A 14,763-nucleotide genomic window follows, 5' to 3' on the forward strand; every position below is an offset into this window, starting at 1 on the left:
GGCTACAGTCAGGTGAGAGGCAAGTTGCAGTCCTGGTCTTTGCAAAGGAGAGGATGTGTAGGTGCCCCTCCAAACTGTGAGGGATTCTGTCGTCCCATCCCTGACCCTTGACAGGACGAAGGCAGGGGTGGCTTTCACAGTTACTCTTTTCCTCCTGTGTTGTGTGTGTGTGTGTTTGTGTGTGTGTGGTGGTTGGGGGTTAGGGGTAGGGATGGGGAAGGCCCAAATTCCCTCAAGCAGAAACGCTGCCGCAAGGGGCAGGCCCCAGACCTGGCAGTTCTCTGAACTTAGAGTGACCATCCTGTAGTGCCTTTTATTCTCAGCTGTGGCCTTAGTCGCCAATTCTGGTGCTAGACGCCCCACGCCGTCTTATTATCCTCTGTTGACACGTTACATTCGGTGACTCCGGGTATCTTAACAATGGAAGAGACCTGACAGATCGCCTTTGATCTGGTGAGCTACCAGATGCACAGTGACGAGCAAGTTCACACCTCTGAACTTCAACCGACCTGGGATGCCTTATGTGATTGTGTTGTGAAGGCACTGCTTCAACCAAAAGGAATTTAAAATTCAGAAGACGTGTTACAAGAAGAGGCCAGAAAGGTCACCCAGCGGAGGCCACCCAGCTGGGCAGCTAAACCAGTAAGAAGGAGAGAAGCACTGACGGGGGAGCAGAGGGGTGTGAACTGTTTATTAGGACCGAGAGCTTCCAAATCACCACGCCGCCCACAGAACGCACACTGCTCTTGTTACAACACACGACACAGGCTGGCTGACTTAATAGCTTGTCTCGTCTGACTGGATGCTGCCGCCTCACTGCGAACCAGGAGAACTGACTGCTGAGAGGCTGGCGGGTCCAGACGGCTCCACAGCACGTGTCTCCTGCCCCCGTTCAACGGCCCTCTGACTTTACCCTGCTCTTTGCCTTAAAACTGTTTCCTAATATTTGCGCTACCAATGTTATTTTCTTAACACAATTTGTAGGTAAAGAAAAACGATTAAAATGTCGTTAGTTGGTGCTTTCTTATATGAATAAAGATTTGACAATCCCCCCGACCCCCAAAGCCAGCACAAAAATAGGGAGTAGGAAGCACGGAGACTTCCTCGCGCTCAGCTCGAACCCTTCGCACACACGTAGCCCGAGGCAGTGCGGGGTGGCTCGTCCCCCTCGGCCCACTTGCCCTCCGGTCACTTGGCCTTCTTGTTGCCCTTCGGGCGCTCCTCAGAGACCTTCCTCGCCTCCTCCTCCGGGATGAACACGCTGACGGTGAAGTCGCTGGTCTCCGAGCCGTACTTGTTCTTCACGACCAGCCCATACTTGCCCGAGTCGGACGTTCTGACCCCGCTGATGGTGAAGTAGGCGGTCTTGCCGGCCTCGAACCTGAGGTTGCAGTGCTCGTCCGAGGCCATGAGCTTCTCGTTCTTCAGCCAGGAGACCTCCGGAGTCGGGTCTCCCCACACTATGCAGGTGAGGTTAAGCGCCTGGAAAACAGGTTTCATGAGAGGGGAGGAGATGTATCAGATTAACGATCCAACTTGAAGCGTCCTTCTGGGGGTCGGCCTGACCAGATGGAGGATAAACCTAAACCTCCCGGGCCGGGCTGTGTGTACCTGTGTGAGTTACAGTTTGAAATCACACCTGAGTAGGTTTCTTTGGGGCCTTGGCTTTCTGGCTTTGGGAACATTTATCATCAAAGCCCCACAAAGGCATTTGCTTCCAGTTCCCATAAACACACAGATGCCTTTTTGCTCTAATGTGGCGTTCTGGACTCTGTCTCAGTAGAGAAATCTCCTCGTTGCCATGATCTCCACCTGCTTGCTTCTGCATTTCGTTTGTGTCACTGGGCCCAGCAGCAGAATCCTAACAGCTGCTTCAGGTAATGTGACTCATTTTCATGTCCCGTCTTCCTCATTTTATTTCTCCCCACAAACCCACTCGAGCTGTTGCAGTTGCAGAGGTGCCCTGCCAGAATGTATTCGTAGTTCCTAATATTTTATTATATTACCAACTGTGCTGAAACCTTCTTATTTTAAAAGATCAATGTTTAGGCCTATAATTTTACTTTATATTTTTGTTGAAATATTTTTTAGATAATCATAGATTCATATACAGTATAAGAAATAATAGATTTTGTATATTCTTTACCCAGTTTCCCCCAATAGTAACAGTTTACAAAACTACAGTATAATATCACAACTAGTACACTGACATTGATATAACAGATTTCCCCAGTTTTTCTTGTATTTGTGTGTGTTTAGTTCTATTCAATTCTATCACCTGTCTAGGTTCACGTATCCACAACCTCAATCAAGATACAGAACCTTTCCATCCCCACAAGGATCCCTCCTGCTGTCCCTTTATAACCACGCCCACTTCTCCCTCCCAAGCTGTTCCTAACTCCTGGCAACCACTAATCTGTTTTCCATTTCTAAAACTTTATGATTTCCAAAGCATTATATAAATAGCATCATACAGTAATGTAACGTTTTGAGAGTGCCTTTTACACTGAGCATAATTCCTTGCAGATTCATCCAAGTTATTGCAGGTATCAATAGTTTGTCCCTTTCTATTGCTGAGAAGTGTGCCATGGTATGTATATACCTGTAAGGGTCATCTGGGCTGTTTCCAGTGTGGGGCTATCATGAATAAAGCTGCTATGAACATTTGTGTACAGATTTTTATGTGAACATAAGTTTTAATTTCTCTGAGATAAATGCCCAGGAGTACAATTGCTGGGTCATATGGTAAATGTATATTTCATTTGTTTAAGAGATTGCCAAACTGTTTTCCCAAGTAGCTGTATAATTTTGGTCTACATTTCCACCAGCAATGCAGGACTGATGCAGTCTCTCTGCATCTTCACCAGCATTTGTTGTTGTCACTGTCTTTTTATTTTAGCAATTCTGATAGGTGTGTCATGATATTTCATTGTGGTTTTAATTTGCATTTTCCTGATGACCAAAGATGTTAAATTTACTTCACATTTTAAATTCCATTCCTGCATTTTTCTTCTTACCGAAGTCCAGAAATTATAAGGAAGAGAGCTAGGGCCCACCATATACAGGGAAAAGGACAGCCTTCTATCTAGAAGGACCTTATATGATCACTTGTTACCTCTTCTGTAAGAGTATCATTTAGAATTGGGTAGATATTAAGAAATTTGTTTTCTTCCCATGATTAATTAGCACTTCTGACTGAATTATTCTGCAAACACATTTCAGCAAGAAAAACATGAGTTAAACTATCGACATTGAATTTATCCAAGCAGACCACGTGTATGTTCCGGGAAACTGTGATTTCGTGCATATTAAAACTTTTATCAAAACTAAACAAAACTCCCATGCACCTTAGGTGTCCAGGAAAACTCTTACCTGTACTATATATTTGAGTTATAGGTCACGGGATGCTTTCACATACATTCTCTCTCTTAATTCTCACTACCACCCAGTGAGTTGAATATTTTGAACCTCATTAGGTGAAGAAAATGGAAAATAGAGTTTCAAAACAAAAGCAACCCTGCAGCAGTTGAGCTTAAAGTCAACTGTGGTCCTATTTTCCAGGCATGAAGAAACACAGCTGGATGAACTGACCTCTCATTAAAGCCTTAGATGTGCCCTGTTCATCATCATAGTCCCAGTCACCCATCATACGTCTCCATTGCCCTTTGGAGGTGGGAAAAGATGTTGTTCCACTACAAACACCCCTCCTCCTGTGATTGGCATATTAAATTTGTTTTAATGAAACACAGGGATGAAGAAAGTGAATCCAGGTTAGAAATTACATTCACTGCTCTTCAGAGAGATTCTTATGGATCCAAGAAATACCAGTTTAAAACCAAATGGAAATAAATCAGTTCTCAGCTGAGAAGGGACCTGTAGAAATTCACAGAGCAGCACGTTTCCCTCCAAAGGTGAGGAATCTCATAGGTCAGCCCATTTTCTACTAGTGTGAGAGGTTGCTTCTTCAATTATGTTCATCACATAGTTATGACTGAACATTTTCTGCTTCTCCTGATGTTAAAGGGAGATCACTTCTGGAAAGAGACTAAGAGGTCTACATATACCCACATCAGACAAACGTGCATCCTGATGCTTGACCTACAAAACATTAAGCTGAGTGGAAAACTGACTGCATTTTGAACCTTGTATGTGGCTATTCTGAAGTCAGGTGTAAGCAGCCGTGGCATATGATGGAGATGGTAGGATGCATCTTCAAAGAAGGAACAAAGTCTGGGGCACTGGAACCCCTTCCTAGTGTGGAAGAATTGGGGACAGGAGTGCTCCATGCTTACCTTGCCCTCCTGGATGGTGACCACATCGGGGAGACCTCCCACTACCCGGGCGCGATCTGCAAGCACAGGCATTTCTGGTTAATCACTGAAACGATGAGTGCCAGCACTCACACGCACAAAGCCTCCCAGCGGAACTCATTTTCCCGTTTAGTTTCCCTCTCCTTGCAGTTATTTTATGCCTGCTTTCAATACGCAAAATAAGAAAGTGATCCAGTAATTCTGAATGTTCTTCTTCTTCACACACGGGTGTCTCTATCTGTACCTGAAATATCAACTTGAGGTCACTTTGTATCGAGATCTGCTCTGTAACTTTCCCGGCTATTCTCAGCCCTGGCTCTCCTGGAGGCAGAGCAGATCTTGGCCTCTTTCATGGGCTTCTCTCTGATTCGAAAAGGTTGCGTAACCGGAGGCTGTGTGCCAGGGAGATCTGGAGGCTGGAGAAGATGTGGGCTTTCCTTGGGGCCTTCCCTAGAGAGTTCCCCTTCCTCATCTCCCGGGAGTTCTTGAGATGCTCTGCAGAGCTCCTGTCTATGGCTGAGGGGACAGGGGGTGGGAAGGGTGCTGAAATCCAGGGCTGACACCCCCCCTCCCCCGCAAGCCTTGTGCTGTGGGTGTGACTGCCTCGGCCTGAGGCAAGGACACCTTTCTGTCATTCAGTCAACACTAACGCAGTAGCCACCACCCTCTCATTTTTAGCCTACTTCAATGAATGTGTGACTCTACATCCTTATTTCTACAATACAATCCCTTCTCCAGTAAGTCAGGCCGATCTTTGAATGAGTCTTAACTGCCTTCTCCTGCTGACTCCGTTGCCCTTACACCACTTGTGGGCCCAGCCCATCACCTGGCCCCCTGCACCACCTGCCGTGTGGTATTAGGTGAGTCACGTCGCTGTGTGGACCTCAGTGTCCTCATCGGTGGGGCGGGGGGCTTGCGTTAAACCCATGGACATGAAGCTTCTAAACTCTGCTCCGTGGCATCGCTGGGATTCATCCTGACTCCACCGAAGATAATTCAGCTCTTACCTATTTTATATATTGGGAAGATTTTGTTTGAACTAAGTGTTCTATGAAAATGTTTAAGAACATGGAGCTAGAAGGGCTCTCAGGTCTCTTCCGGCTCGGAGCTGCTGTGGTCCAGAGACCTCTAGAATGAGCATATGAAGCAGAGGGAGGGTCAGGCTCCTTGTCCACAAGAGAGTTCAAGAACGGGCGAGGCCTGGGTCTGGCTCTGACACTCTCCCGTTGTGCCTGGTGCTGGCCTCGGCCTCACAAGCCCCGGGCAGGAGTGGGAGGGAGGAAGGAGGGGGAAGGAGGGAGGAAGGCCTTGCAGGTCAAAGGTAAAAAGTTCCCTTCTGAGTGACCAGGAGCCACTGACAGGTGGACAACTCCACTTCTCACTCTTCCTCCTGGTTCCCTTCCACCCAGCTCAGGGCCAACCCTACAACTTTAACCCTCAACGGTTTTCAGGTTCTGCTCCCACACTGAGAAAGAACCTGAGTTATCACGATGATTCGTCTGTGACTCCTGGGATCCTGTAGACTGAGTTCTAGAAATTTCTGTGTGAAGCACGGTTGAGAGAGGTCAGGAGTCAGCACAGTTTTAGAGACACAGGCTTGACTGCTGGGTCAGGGTCACTCAGCCTTATTTGGCCCCTCAGGAAAATGGGACTACTTGCTGGGGGACCAGCTATAGCGATTCACCTGATACCAAACCTACAAAGCTTCCTATTTTTTCTTCTCTTTAACATATATACATTTTTCTGACACATGGCGGCTGCTGCAAGTGATTAAAATCCTACTGTGTGATTTGCAGGCTAGAGGTGTTTCAAGTCAAGGCTGGGTGCCATTCTCACAGTGTAACCTGAGACCTTCTTTTCACAGACATTCTTACTGAAGAGACTAAATGAAAACACATGCAGAACACCTAAGATTTAAAATATAGAGAGAGAAATGAAAGAAAAGGAAAAAAAATGCTTCCACTCTCCTACATCTGCAGTCATAACAGAAGAACAAAAGTTGTATTTTGAAACCACAGCAGGAATAAACACGAAGGGGTTTACTTACTTTTCTCCACGATGGCAGCTTGTCTGTGGTTGAGAGAAACAAACAAACACACAAACAAAGAAGGATTTTGTTTTAGTGTTACTTCAAAGTAGCCAACCTCGACTGCATTTCATGTTTTTGTTGCTCAACAAAGCGGCAGGAAATGCCGCTCAGACTGCGCTTGCCCGAATGAAAGACCCTCTGACAGCCAATGGGGAGCAGCACGCATCAGAGACAAGAGTGCCACGCTGGGAAAGAGGGACTTACTTTAATCTCTGGAATTCATCAAAGGCTTCGTCGTACGCTTGAAGAGACAAAAGAGAGAAGTTAGAATTTTCTCTCCCAGAACTGGCCACACACAGGGGTCTATTAACGCTCACAACCTTTAATAGACCAGTGTAGGGCAGTGTAAGCGGTCCAGACAAAATTCAGCTGGCTTTGAATGAGGCTGCGCCCGAGCGGTCCCTCTACAACTTGGTGGGCTTAACAAGAGAAGCAAACACTTTCTAGGCAGAAAGCACGAAATAGTGGATTTTAGAAGCTCTCAATCCAGTGAGAAGCCTTCAACCCTCCAAATAGGGAAAGATTTGCTCTGCCGAAGATGAAATGGAAAGAAAGGTCTGTTTCAAAAAATGATTGGCTGTCTCTTAAGCGTCCTGAGCATCAGAAAAGCTTTTCTCTCATTAAATCATCCCACACGTCACAGCCTCCTAGCTGGACAGTTCTGTGGTCCTGCCCGTGCGTTTGCGGTAAAGGGCACGAGGAATTACTACGATCACAGTGCGGGCCAGTGCGGGCCTGAAGCGATGCTTGTACACTGCAGGAGACAAAAAATAAGACAGGGAGACAAGGAAGTGAGAGCTATGGAACGCTAAGATAATTATTTTTTTCCCGAGCCTGCGAGTAAGGCACTTGGAAGACTTCAGGCCATAAAGCTTCACTTTTAAATTTCTCTCATCTGGTCTTTAAGCTCCTCTGTGGTCTGGGAATCACAACATTTTATGTCTAGAAAATATGTCCATAATACTAGTTTGCTCTCTTCTTTACAGAAGGGAAAAATAAGCGTAAAGCCAGGCTTAAAGCCTCTAGACCAGCTGGGCTAAGGCAGGCTAGTTAGGGCTGCTTTTCCTGCTCATGCCACACTAGAAGGAGATGGGCACGGCTGAGCCAGTGTGTTTGGTGCCAGTGGCAATGCTGGTCAGACAATCCGGGGCCTTTTGCTGAAGGGGGATTTGAGAGCGTGGTAGTTAAATGAGCTTCGGTGAGCAGAGAGTAAAAGCAAATTTTAAATGAGTTTTGAATGTATCTGCCCACTTCTTGTCTCCCTTTTCTATTGTGTCTCCAAGTGTCAGATGGATCGCAGAAGCAATTCCCCACCACAATCTCTGCAGGCTGTGACTTGGGCACAGTGTGGCCAGGGGACCAAGTCCCTGGGGAGCTGCTCATCCCCACAGAGATCCTTCAGGGAGCCTTTCCAGTCATAAAGGGTGGGTGGGGGTGAGGGGAGGGGTACTCAGCCCAAAACAACCCGGGGCAGGGTTGAAAGGCTGCTCTCTAAGTTGTGAATCTACTCTGAGGATGAAAACATGAAGAGTCATTGCATTTTAATATACGAAGCCGTAGAGGAAAAGTCAGCCCACAGTCTCCTTTGGTAACTTCATACAAACTCCTTCTCTCTTTAGGAAAGAGTAAGATGAGCAAAGTACCAGAAGAGGGAGAAATGGCACGGGGTTTTTAACTTTTTATTTGTGATTGTACATTTTTTAACTTTTAAAATTCTAATTAATAGCTGCATATCACCTTTCCTGTCTGTTCTTAGATGGAAAACTGCCTTCTGCATCTCATTACTTTCTTTTCCATGTCCCTATTCTTTCCAGAGCCCCTCATTCTCCCAAAAGGCTGAGAAATCTGAGGCCACTTTTCTAACTTCCCTCTGTTCCCCTCAATATTTATCTTTGCTTATTCACATTTACTCCTTTCTGGTTTCTGAAGAAAAGGTATCCCTGCTCCTTCCCAAAGCCATTGTGTTCACCTCTGCCCCGCAACTCCAAGCTTCTGTTCTTCAGAACCCTGAGACATCAATTATTCCCCATCATTCACATCTCCAATCCTTCCAAATCAACTGATTTCTTGGACTCTATGAACATGCTCGCTTTTCAGTCACCATAAAATGATCCTTTTTCAGTGTTTGTTCTTGCTCAATTGATTGTAAATCAACCTGCCCTTCTCTGTAAGCATCTTGGAAGAGCAGCGCTTTCTCTCCACGTTCACTGTCTCCACTTTACTTTTTACTGATTCTCCACTCATTGAATTTTTGCTTCTACCACCGTGGCTGAATTTAAACTGCTTTTTAAAATCTCCCATCATCTTCCAATAGTCAAGCGTAATGCCCTCTTATCACACTTCATTCTTTTTAAAATGCCCTCATCTCCACAGTAGGTTCCAACCTGCAGATGATCCGTTTACCTTGTCCAGAAAGATCCACTGTCTTCTGGTGTCCAGTTTTGCCATCAAAGAGCTCCATCACATATTTCCCTTTGTCATTCGGAGTGGGCTCGTTGATCTGCAGCCAGATCTGCTCCCCGGTGACCCCACTCTTAACTCTGTCTGTGTACTTAATAGCAGTCCCGCTGTTTTTATCAAAAGAAAACATCGTAATCATTGGCTTTCATCCAGAGCTTATCTTTACTCTGTCTCTTCTTACTGAAGGTCTTACCATAAAGCTGTACAGACTTTGAAATAACATGGGATCAGCATATGTTCTTCTGCTTCAGAGAAATTATGGGCCCTGAATCACAGAGCGTGGATTCCAAGGCCTGGGGTGGGGGTCTGGCAGTCTGCATATTTCACTCCCAACAGCAGCCTGGGGCCCAGATTGTAGCACCAATACTTCTCAGGGGTATTAATTATCTTTGTTTCCACTCAGGTTTATTTGTAGGACTAAGGGAATCTTTAAAGTGAGAAGGCCAAAGTCCATATTATATTACTGCATATTTCATGCAGATGGTCCGTGGCTATAAATGGGATTTTACAGACTAGTTAAAAACAGACCTAAAGAGGTTCATCTGTGGCTGACATCTATTGACACACATGGTTACAAAGCTATTTAAAACAAACGTAAATGTGCACTCAGTAGTACAGCCAAGAATAAATGAAAAGCAGAGTTGCTGTCAGAATGAATGAGGCACTTTCTCTGACCCTGGATGTGAGTTTCCCCATATTCTATAGTAGGTCACGAGCATACCCATGCATTGTATTCTTTACAAGAGAATAAAAGCAAATAGAACCCTTTCATCTGACAGTCTAGAAATGCTACTGTTACAGATGAAGTAAGAGGACGGCAGAGGTAGTGTACTCTCAATGATGTTAAAATAAGCTCTATGAAGAGTTTGTCAACGTGAGGAAGTAAGAAAAAAGAAGCAGTATACAAAACTACTTTATTATGGTAACAATTATGCATAGAGAAAAGACCGGAAGGAACTATCCCAAAATGTTCATACTATGGCTAGGAAAACCATGGATGATACCATAGTATAAACTCTTTCTAATTTGTAATATGATATTAAATATATTTTCTAAAACATGTATTATGTTTGTGGTTGTAATAAACAAAATGAACTTAAAAAAATAAAAACCAAAAAATCTCCACCAAAAAAAGTTCAGACTTCAAATAAATATTCAGCATTTTTCTTATATACTACATTCTTTAAAAGATATTAAAATTAAAATGCCATAAAATGTAGGGTAAAGGAACCCATCTGTACACATAGACGTTAGCCTGAGCTATATAGTATATGTCTTAGAGAGTTAGAAAGACAGATAGTTCTCAGCTTTGCTAACGGTAAGTCTGTCTGAGTTCTTTAATCTCTAGCTAATATGCATAATAGTACCTTAATAGGTGCTAGGTTTGTAAAGCACTTCACGGTTCACAAAATGCCATTCATTCCCTCATTGGGTCCATCAGTGTTATGAGGTAGAACAGGTATTATTGCTCCTATTTTATATGAGAGAAACCTGGGATTCAGAAAATTAGATGACTTGTCTAAGATCCAAGGGAAGACAGGAGCCAAGTGAAGATCCAAACCTGTTTCAAGGTTTTTTTCCTCATCACACCACATACTTACATAAAGACAGGGAAGACAACCAGTCCTTGGTTCCTGAACCTTTAACAGGCACACATGTGTGTGCGCACAAAACACGCATTTAGCTGACTAGACCAAACAAAGTTTATGTCTTGCGACTCTGGGAGCAGTTTCCTCAAAACACAATGTTCTGATTTTTTTGAACATGTATTCTTTTAGAGATGATGTAAAGCCTTTAGATTGATGATTCAATTAATTTATCGTCTCATTCTTCAGAGGGATATATTAGAATGTCCTAGATGTCACGGAGGAATTTCCTAGAATTTGATCTATTTTAACTTATAATTACTTTCCTAAAATGTATTCTGAAAGAAATAGAACAAAGGAATGAAACCCCAAGCATTCAAAGTGGAATTTCACTTGTTCTCATTTTTTTTTTAAAGGACTCAGGGAATTATTAGTAATGATAATAAGCGTAATAAAATACTATTCTAAAACAGTGAAGTCATTTTAGAGAAAACACAAATGACTGTTTTGTGGGACCCAGCTCTGCTTAAATGTTCAGTCTAGACTTCTAATGCAACTTGAACCTGGGGTACTGCCGTGATGGGGCGGGGGCTCTGGAGCCAGGCCGCCTGGGCTCAGCCCTCCACCTGTCACATAGCTGTGTGACCTCAGGCAAGTCACCTCCCTGAGTCTGAGCTTCCTAGTCGCTAAAGTGAGAAGAACCTACTTCGTAGAGTTTGAATAGTAAATGAATTCACACATCTAAAGGGCTTGGAGCAGTGCCCAGAGTATTGTAAATGTCCACTGAAGGGAAGATCTAAATAAACATTGTTGTCCGTGTCCTCCCAGAGATGCCATGGCGACCTTCTCCTCCGTGAGGCTCATAAGGACTTCGGGAATTGGCATCTGCTGCATCCCAAGAGTAGACTAAAGGTACACGTTTCTTTGGCAGACTGCTGTCCTCTTTCAGCTCAGGAAATTTCAAGGAAGCACAGAGATCAAGGACCCTGGTGATGGTATAAGTGGGAGACCTGGTTTGACTAAGAAACCTATTTTAGCTCTTGGAATCCCCAAGGAAAGCTTGAGTGAAATCCCTCTATAACTGCGCGAAGGAAGCCTGGGATTAGAACAGATCTTCAGGCTGAATCCAGTTCAAATACACATTCCCAAAGTCATCTTGAGATCTCCAAAACCTTCCAAGGAAACATGCTAATACCCACTCTGCCAACTGCTATGAACAACAACGATGATAAACTTGGGCACTGCTCTAGATCAGGCTTATTGGGTCATCGGCCATTAATTCATACAACAGGAAATCTGGTGCAATGCTGCCTCAGTTTTGTTCCAGAGCACAGCGTGGCTTAGGAGTGTGTAGAAAGATGGAATAAGAATCTGGCAAAGCATGACTGTATGGAGGCAGAGGTCACGTTACTGAGGCGTCTACAAGTTATGATACGTCCCAGGTCACAAAGACAGAGGCTTTAAGCCATCGCTGGCCTCACCATGTACGTGCTGAGGGAGAGTGCTAACCTCACACTAAAGGGATGGGCTGGTGCTTCTGTCCTACACTCATCAACATCAGACCCGAGAAGTAAGAAGACGCCTTACCTGAGAGGAACAGAGGGTTGTTGTTTTTCCCAGTCCTTCCCCTGAGTGGAGAAAGAATTTCCACACAGCATTTACGTTGTTATTTACTTACTTGTGGGACCAGTTAACTTTCAGATCATCCACGTAGTAAGTAACAAAAGAGTACAGCCGGATGCCCTCAACTGTGCTCTGGATCTTCAGGTCTGTTGCAGACAAAGCTGCAAGAAGAAAACACATTATTTCAAACACCTGTAAGCCCATCCTGGAGAGGAAAGAGGCATTGCCCTGTGAGAACTTACCTATTGTTTTACATACTTCAGCCATCAGTTCTTTAAAGGCTGTGGATAGAGATTCACAAACAAAGTTTTAAGCATAAAAATTCTCAATGTCAAGTCAAATCTCAAACTGTTAGTCACACTTGCTCTCAAAAACATCCAGTCACAAGGTGAATTTATTGACCAGTTGGTAACAAAGAACTTAATTTTTATCAAGTTTCAAAAGATTCCTGCTCTTATTTTGATATTTTTGCTCCCTTGAATTCTTTGTAACTGTCACCATGTTTACATTCTAGAGAAAGAGCCACAATGAGATTTCCAGGAAGCTTCTTGGTTTTAGGATTCTCATCTTCCTAAGTCCCAGGAAGGCTTCATTTACATTAGAGGAAGTGTTCTTATCTGTGTCATCAATTCATGATGAATAACCATCTAGGTCCCCTGGTATTTCTCAGCCAATAAACACATTTAGTCCTGCCTCCACAAGGAGTAGGAAGGGAAATCAAAGGCATACTTCTGCTGTTCGTTAGCAACGTTGTTAAAGATCTTGTTCAGGAACAAAACTGGAAATGTGGGCATCCCATGTAGGTTTTCGTTATCATGATATAATTGTCCTCAGTAGTCTCTGGAAAATGGAAGTTGCTTTCTTGCTCCGCTATTAACTGAGAGGCTTCGAGTTTCATATATAATCTTTCTTGCCACCTTTTAGAGAGTGGACTCTTTTGAGACATGCTTTCATGGTAGTTTTTGATCCTGGAACATTTTTCATAGGGTTGAAATAAAAATGATGATTTATATTGAAAACAGACCTCTCGTGGATTGTGGACTATAAATTGTCTGAGGATCAAAACTATACTTCTGATTTCAAGGAAGACTAAAAGTGAAGTATTTTTTAATAAAAAAGTAGTTTGCTCAGCTGGAAGGGCAATTAAAACAAAATCTGTGGGCAAAAGATCAACATGACTTCAATCATTCAGCTCAGCCTCACTCAGAATTCTGGTCACCTGTATACAGAACACACAGAATGGACCCCAGCAGTGGGTGGACTGACCTTCATCCACAAGCTTCAATCTGCTCTTATCTTTTCCTCTGTCGTCTTTCAGGATAACTTCATAAATCCCAGCATCTTTCTTTGAAAACTAAGGGGGGAATAGATATACCACATTACAACTTATTGTAGCCTCAGAATATGGTGTTTGCATCTTTCAGGCCCTGAGATTTATAGAACTGCCATCAAAACACACTGAACAAGCATCTAGCCATGAGAGCAATGAACAGTTCACACGTGAACTATCCATCATAACCTGACCAGCCAGCAGTCCTGAGTTTTCACCCTCTAAGGCTACAATTGATTTGAGGCTTAAAGTCCTTATCTTTTACTCTGCCTTCATATTAAAAACTAATGAGCACATGTATTTGAAAGGCATGCTCTTTTAGACAAAAAGTAGATAAAAATCTATACTTAAGTGAATACTATGATCGTCTCTGTACCTTTAGGGAACAAGTTATCATGAGGCTTAAGAGCAAACAAAGAAGGATCCACTTAACTGTCCTGCCACTCACCCATCTATGAAAAAAACTAGCTCAGAGAGGCAAGAATTGTGGTGTCCAGCCAACATTGTTTGGATATCTGACAAATCCTTGCATATCACAAGGTGAGAGAAGCCTTTGTATCCTTACAGCTTGCTTTTGGGGTGACATCAGGGCAGGGATCTTTGCCCAGGGCTAAGGAACACATAATCTAGTCTCTGTATTTTAGAAGAATGTAGGGTACAGAACGAATACATTACATTTTATATTTATAGTCACCTACCTCTGTTATAAGGAGGGTACATATACCATCCTTAAAGTCATGCTTTTCATCCACTGATATCTCCCTTTCATCTTTATACCACACAATATGAGTCTCCTTCTTAATATTTGCCACCTAGAAGAAAAACTGTAGTTATACTTCTCGAAATAAGGGAATGCTACTCTTATGAAACTAAATAATTCTCAATGTAGCACTGGATATAAGAAAAAGCATAGGTTTCTAGAGGAATCAATTGAAAGCTATTTTAACTGATAAAGAGTTTAAAATAGAATGGATACAAAAGAATAAACCGAAATCAATAGCATCTTTATTTCCAGCAGAAAAAAATTTGTCTTTAAAATCAGCTGGTGGACAAGAAAACATAGAAACATGCATACTAACATACAGAATTGAGTAAAAATAAAAATTTGAAAACCAAAGGAAGATAAATCCCATCAGATTAAAATATAGTCTGTGGGGCTTCCCTGGTGGCGCAGTGGTTGAGAGTCCGCCTGCCAATGCAGGAGACACGGGTTCGTGCCCAGGTCCGGGAGGATCCCACATGCCGCTGAGCTGCTGGGCCCGTGAGCCATGGCCGCTGAGCCTGTGCGTCCGGAGCCTGTGCTCCGCAGCAGGAGAGGCCGCGACAGTGAGAGGCCCGCATACCGCAAAAAAAAAAAAAAAAAAA

General features: G+C 43.6%; 1 protein-coding gene across 2 annotated transcripts in view; it reads right to left on the bottom strand.

Moving 5' to 3' along the window:
• Positions 1-683: 683 nt before the first annotated feature.
• Positions 684-14,763, bottom strand: part of MYOM1 (myomesin 1) — a 129,568-nt gene continuing 115,488 nt past the window's right edge. For both annotated transcript variants that reach the window (XM_024758955.1, XM_024758954.1), the window contains 9 exons: positions 14,097-14,210; positions 13,335-13,422; positions 12,311-12,349; positions 12,124-12,229; positions 8,803-8,966; positions 6,604-6,640; positions 6,358-6,380; positions 4,293-4,348; positions 684-1,482 (listed from right to left, as the gene is read on the bottom strand). In XM_024758955.1, the coding sequence (XP_024614723.1) occupies positions 1,189-1,482; positions 4,293-4,348; positions 6,358-6,380; positions 6,604-6,640; positions 8,803-8,966; positions 12,124-12,229; positions 12,311-12,349; positions 13,335-13,422; positions 14,097-14,210 (921 nt within the window). In that variant the 3' untranslated portion in view covers positions 684-1,188. The remainder of the gene's footprint in view (positions 1,483-4,292; positions 4,349-6,357; positions 6,381-6,603; positions 6,641-8,802; positions 8,967-12,123; positions 12,230-12,310; positions 12,350-13,334; positions 13,423-14,096; positions 14,211-14,763) is intronic.

This window comes from Neophocaena asiaeorientalis, unplaced genomic scaffold, assembly GCF_003031525.2.
Source record: "Neophocaena asiaeorientalis asiaeorientalis breed wild unplaced genomic scaffold, Neophocaena_asiaeorientalis_V1.1 scaffold669, whole genome shotgun sequence".
NCBI classification, from domain to species: Eukaryota; Metazoa; Chordata; class Mammalia; order Artiodactyla; family Phocoenidae; genus Neophocaena; species Neophocaena asiaeorientalis.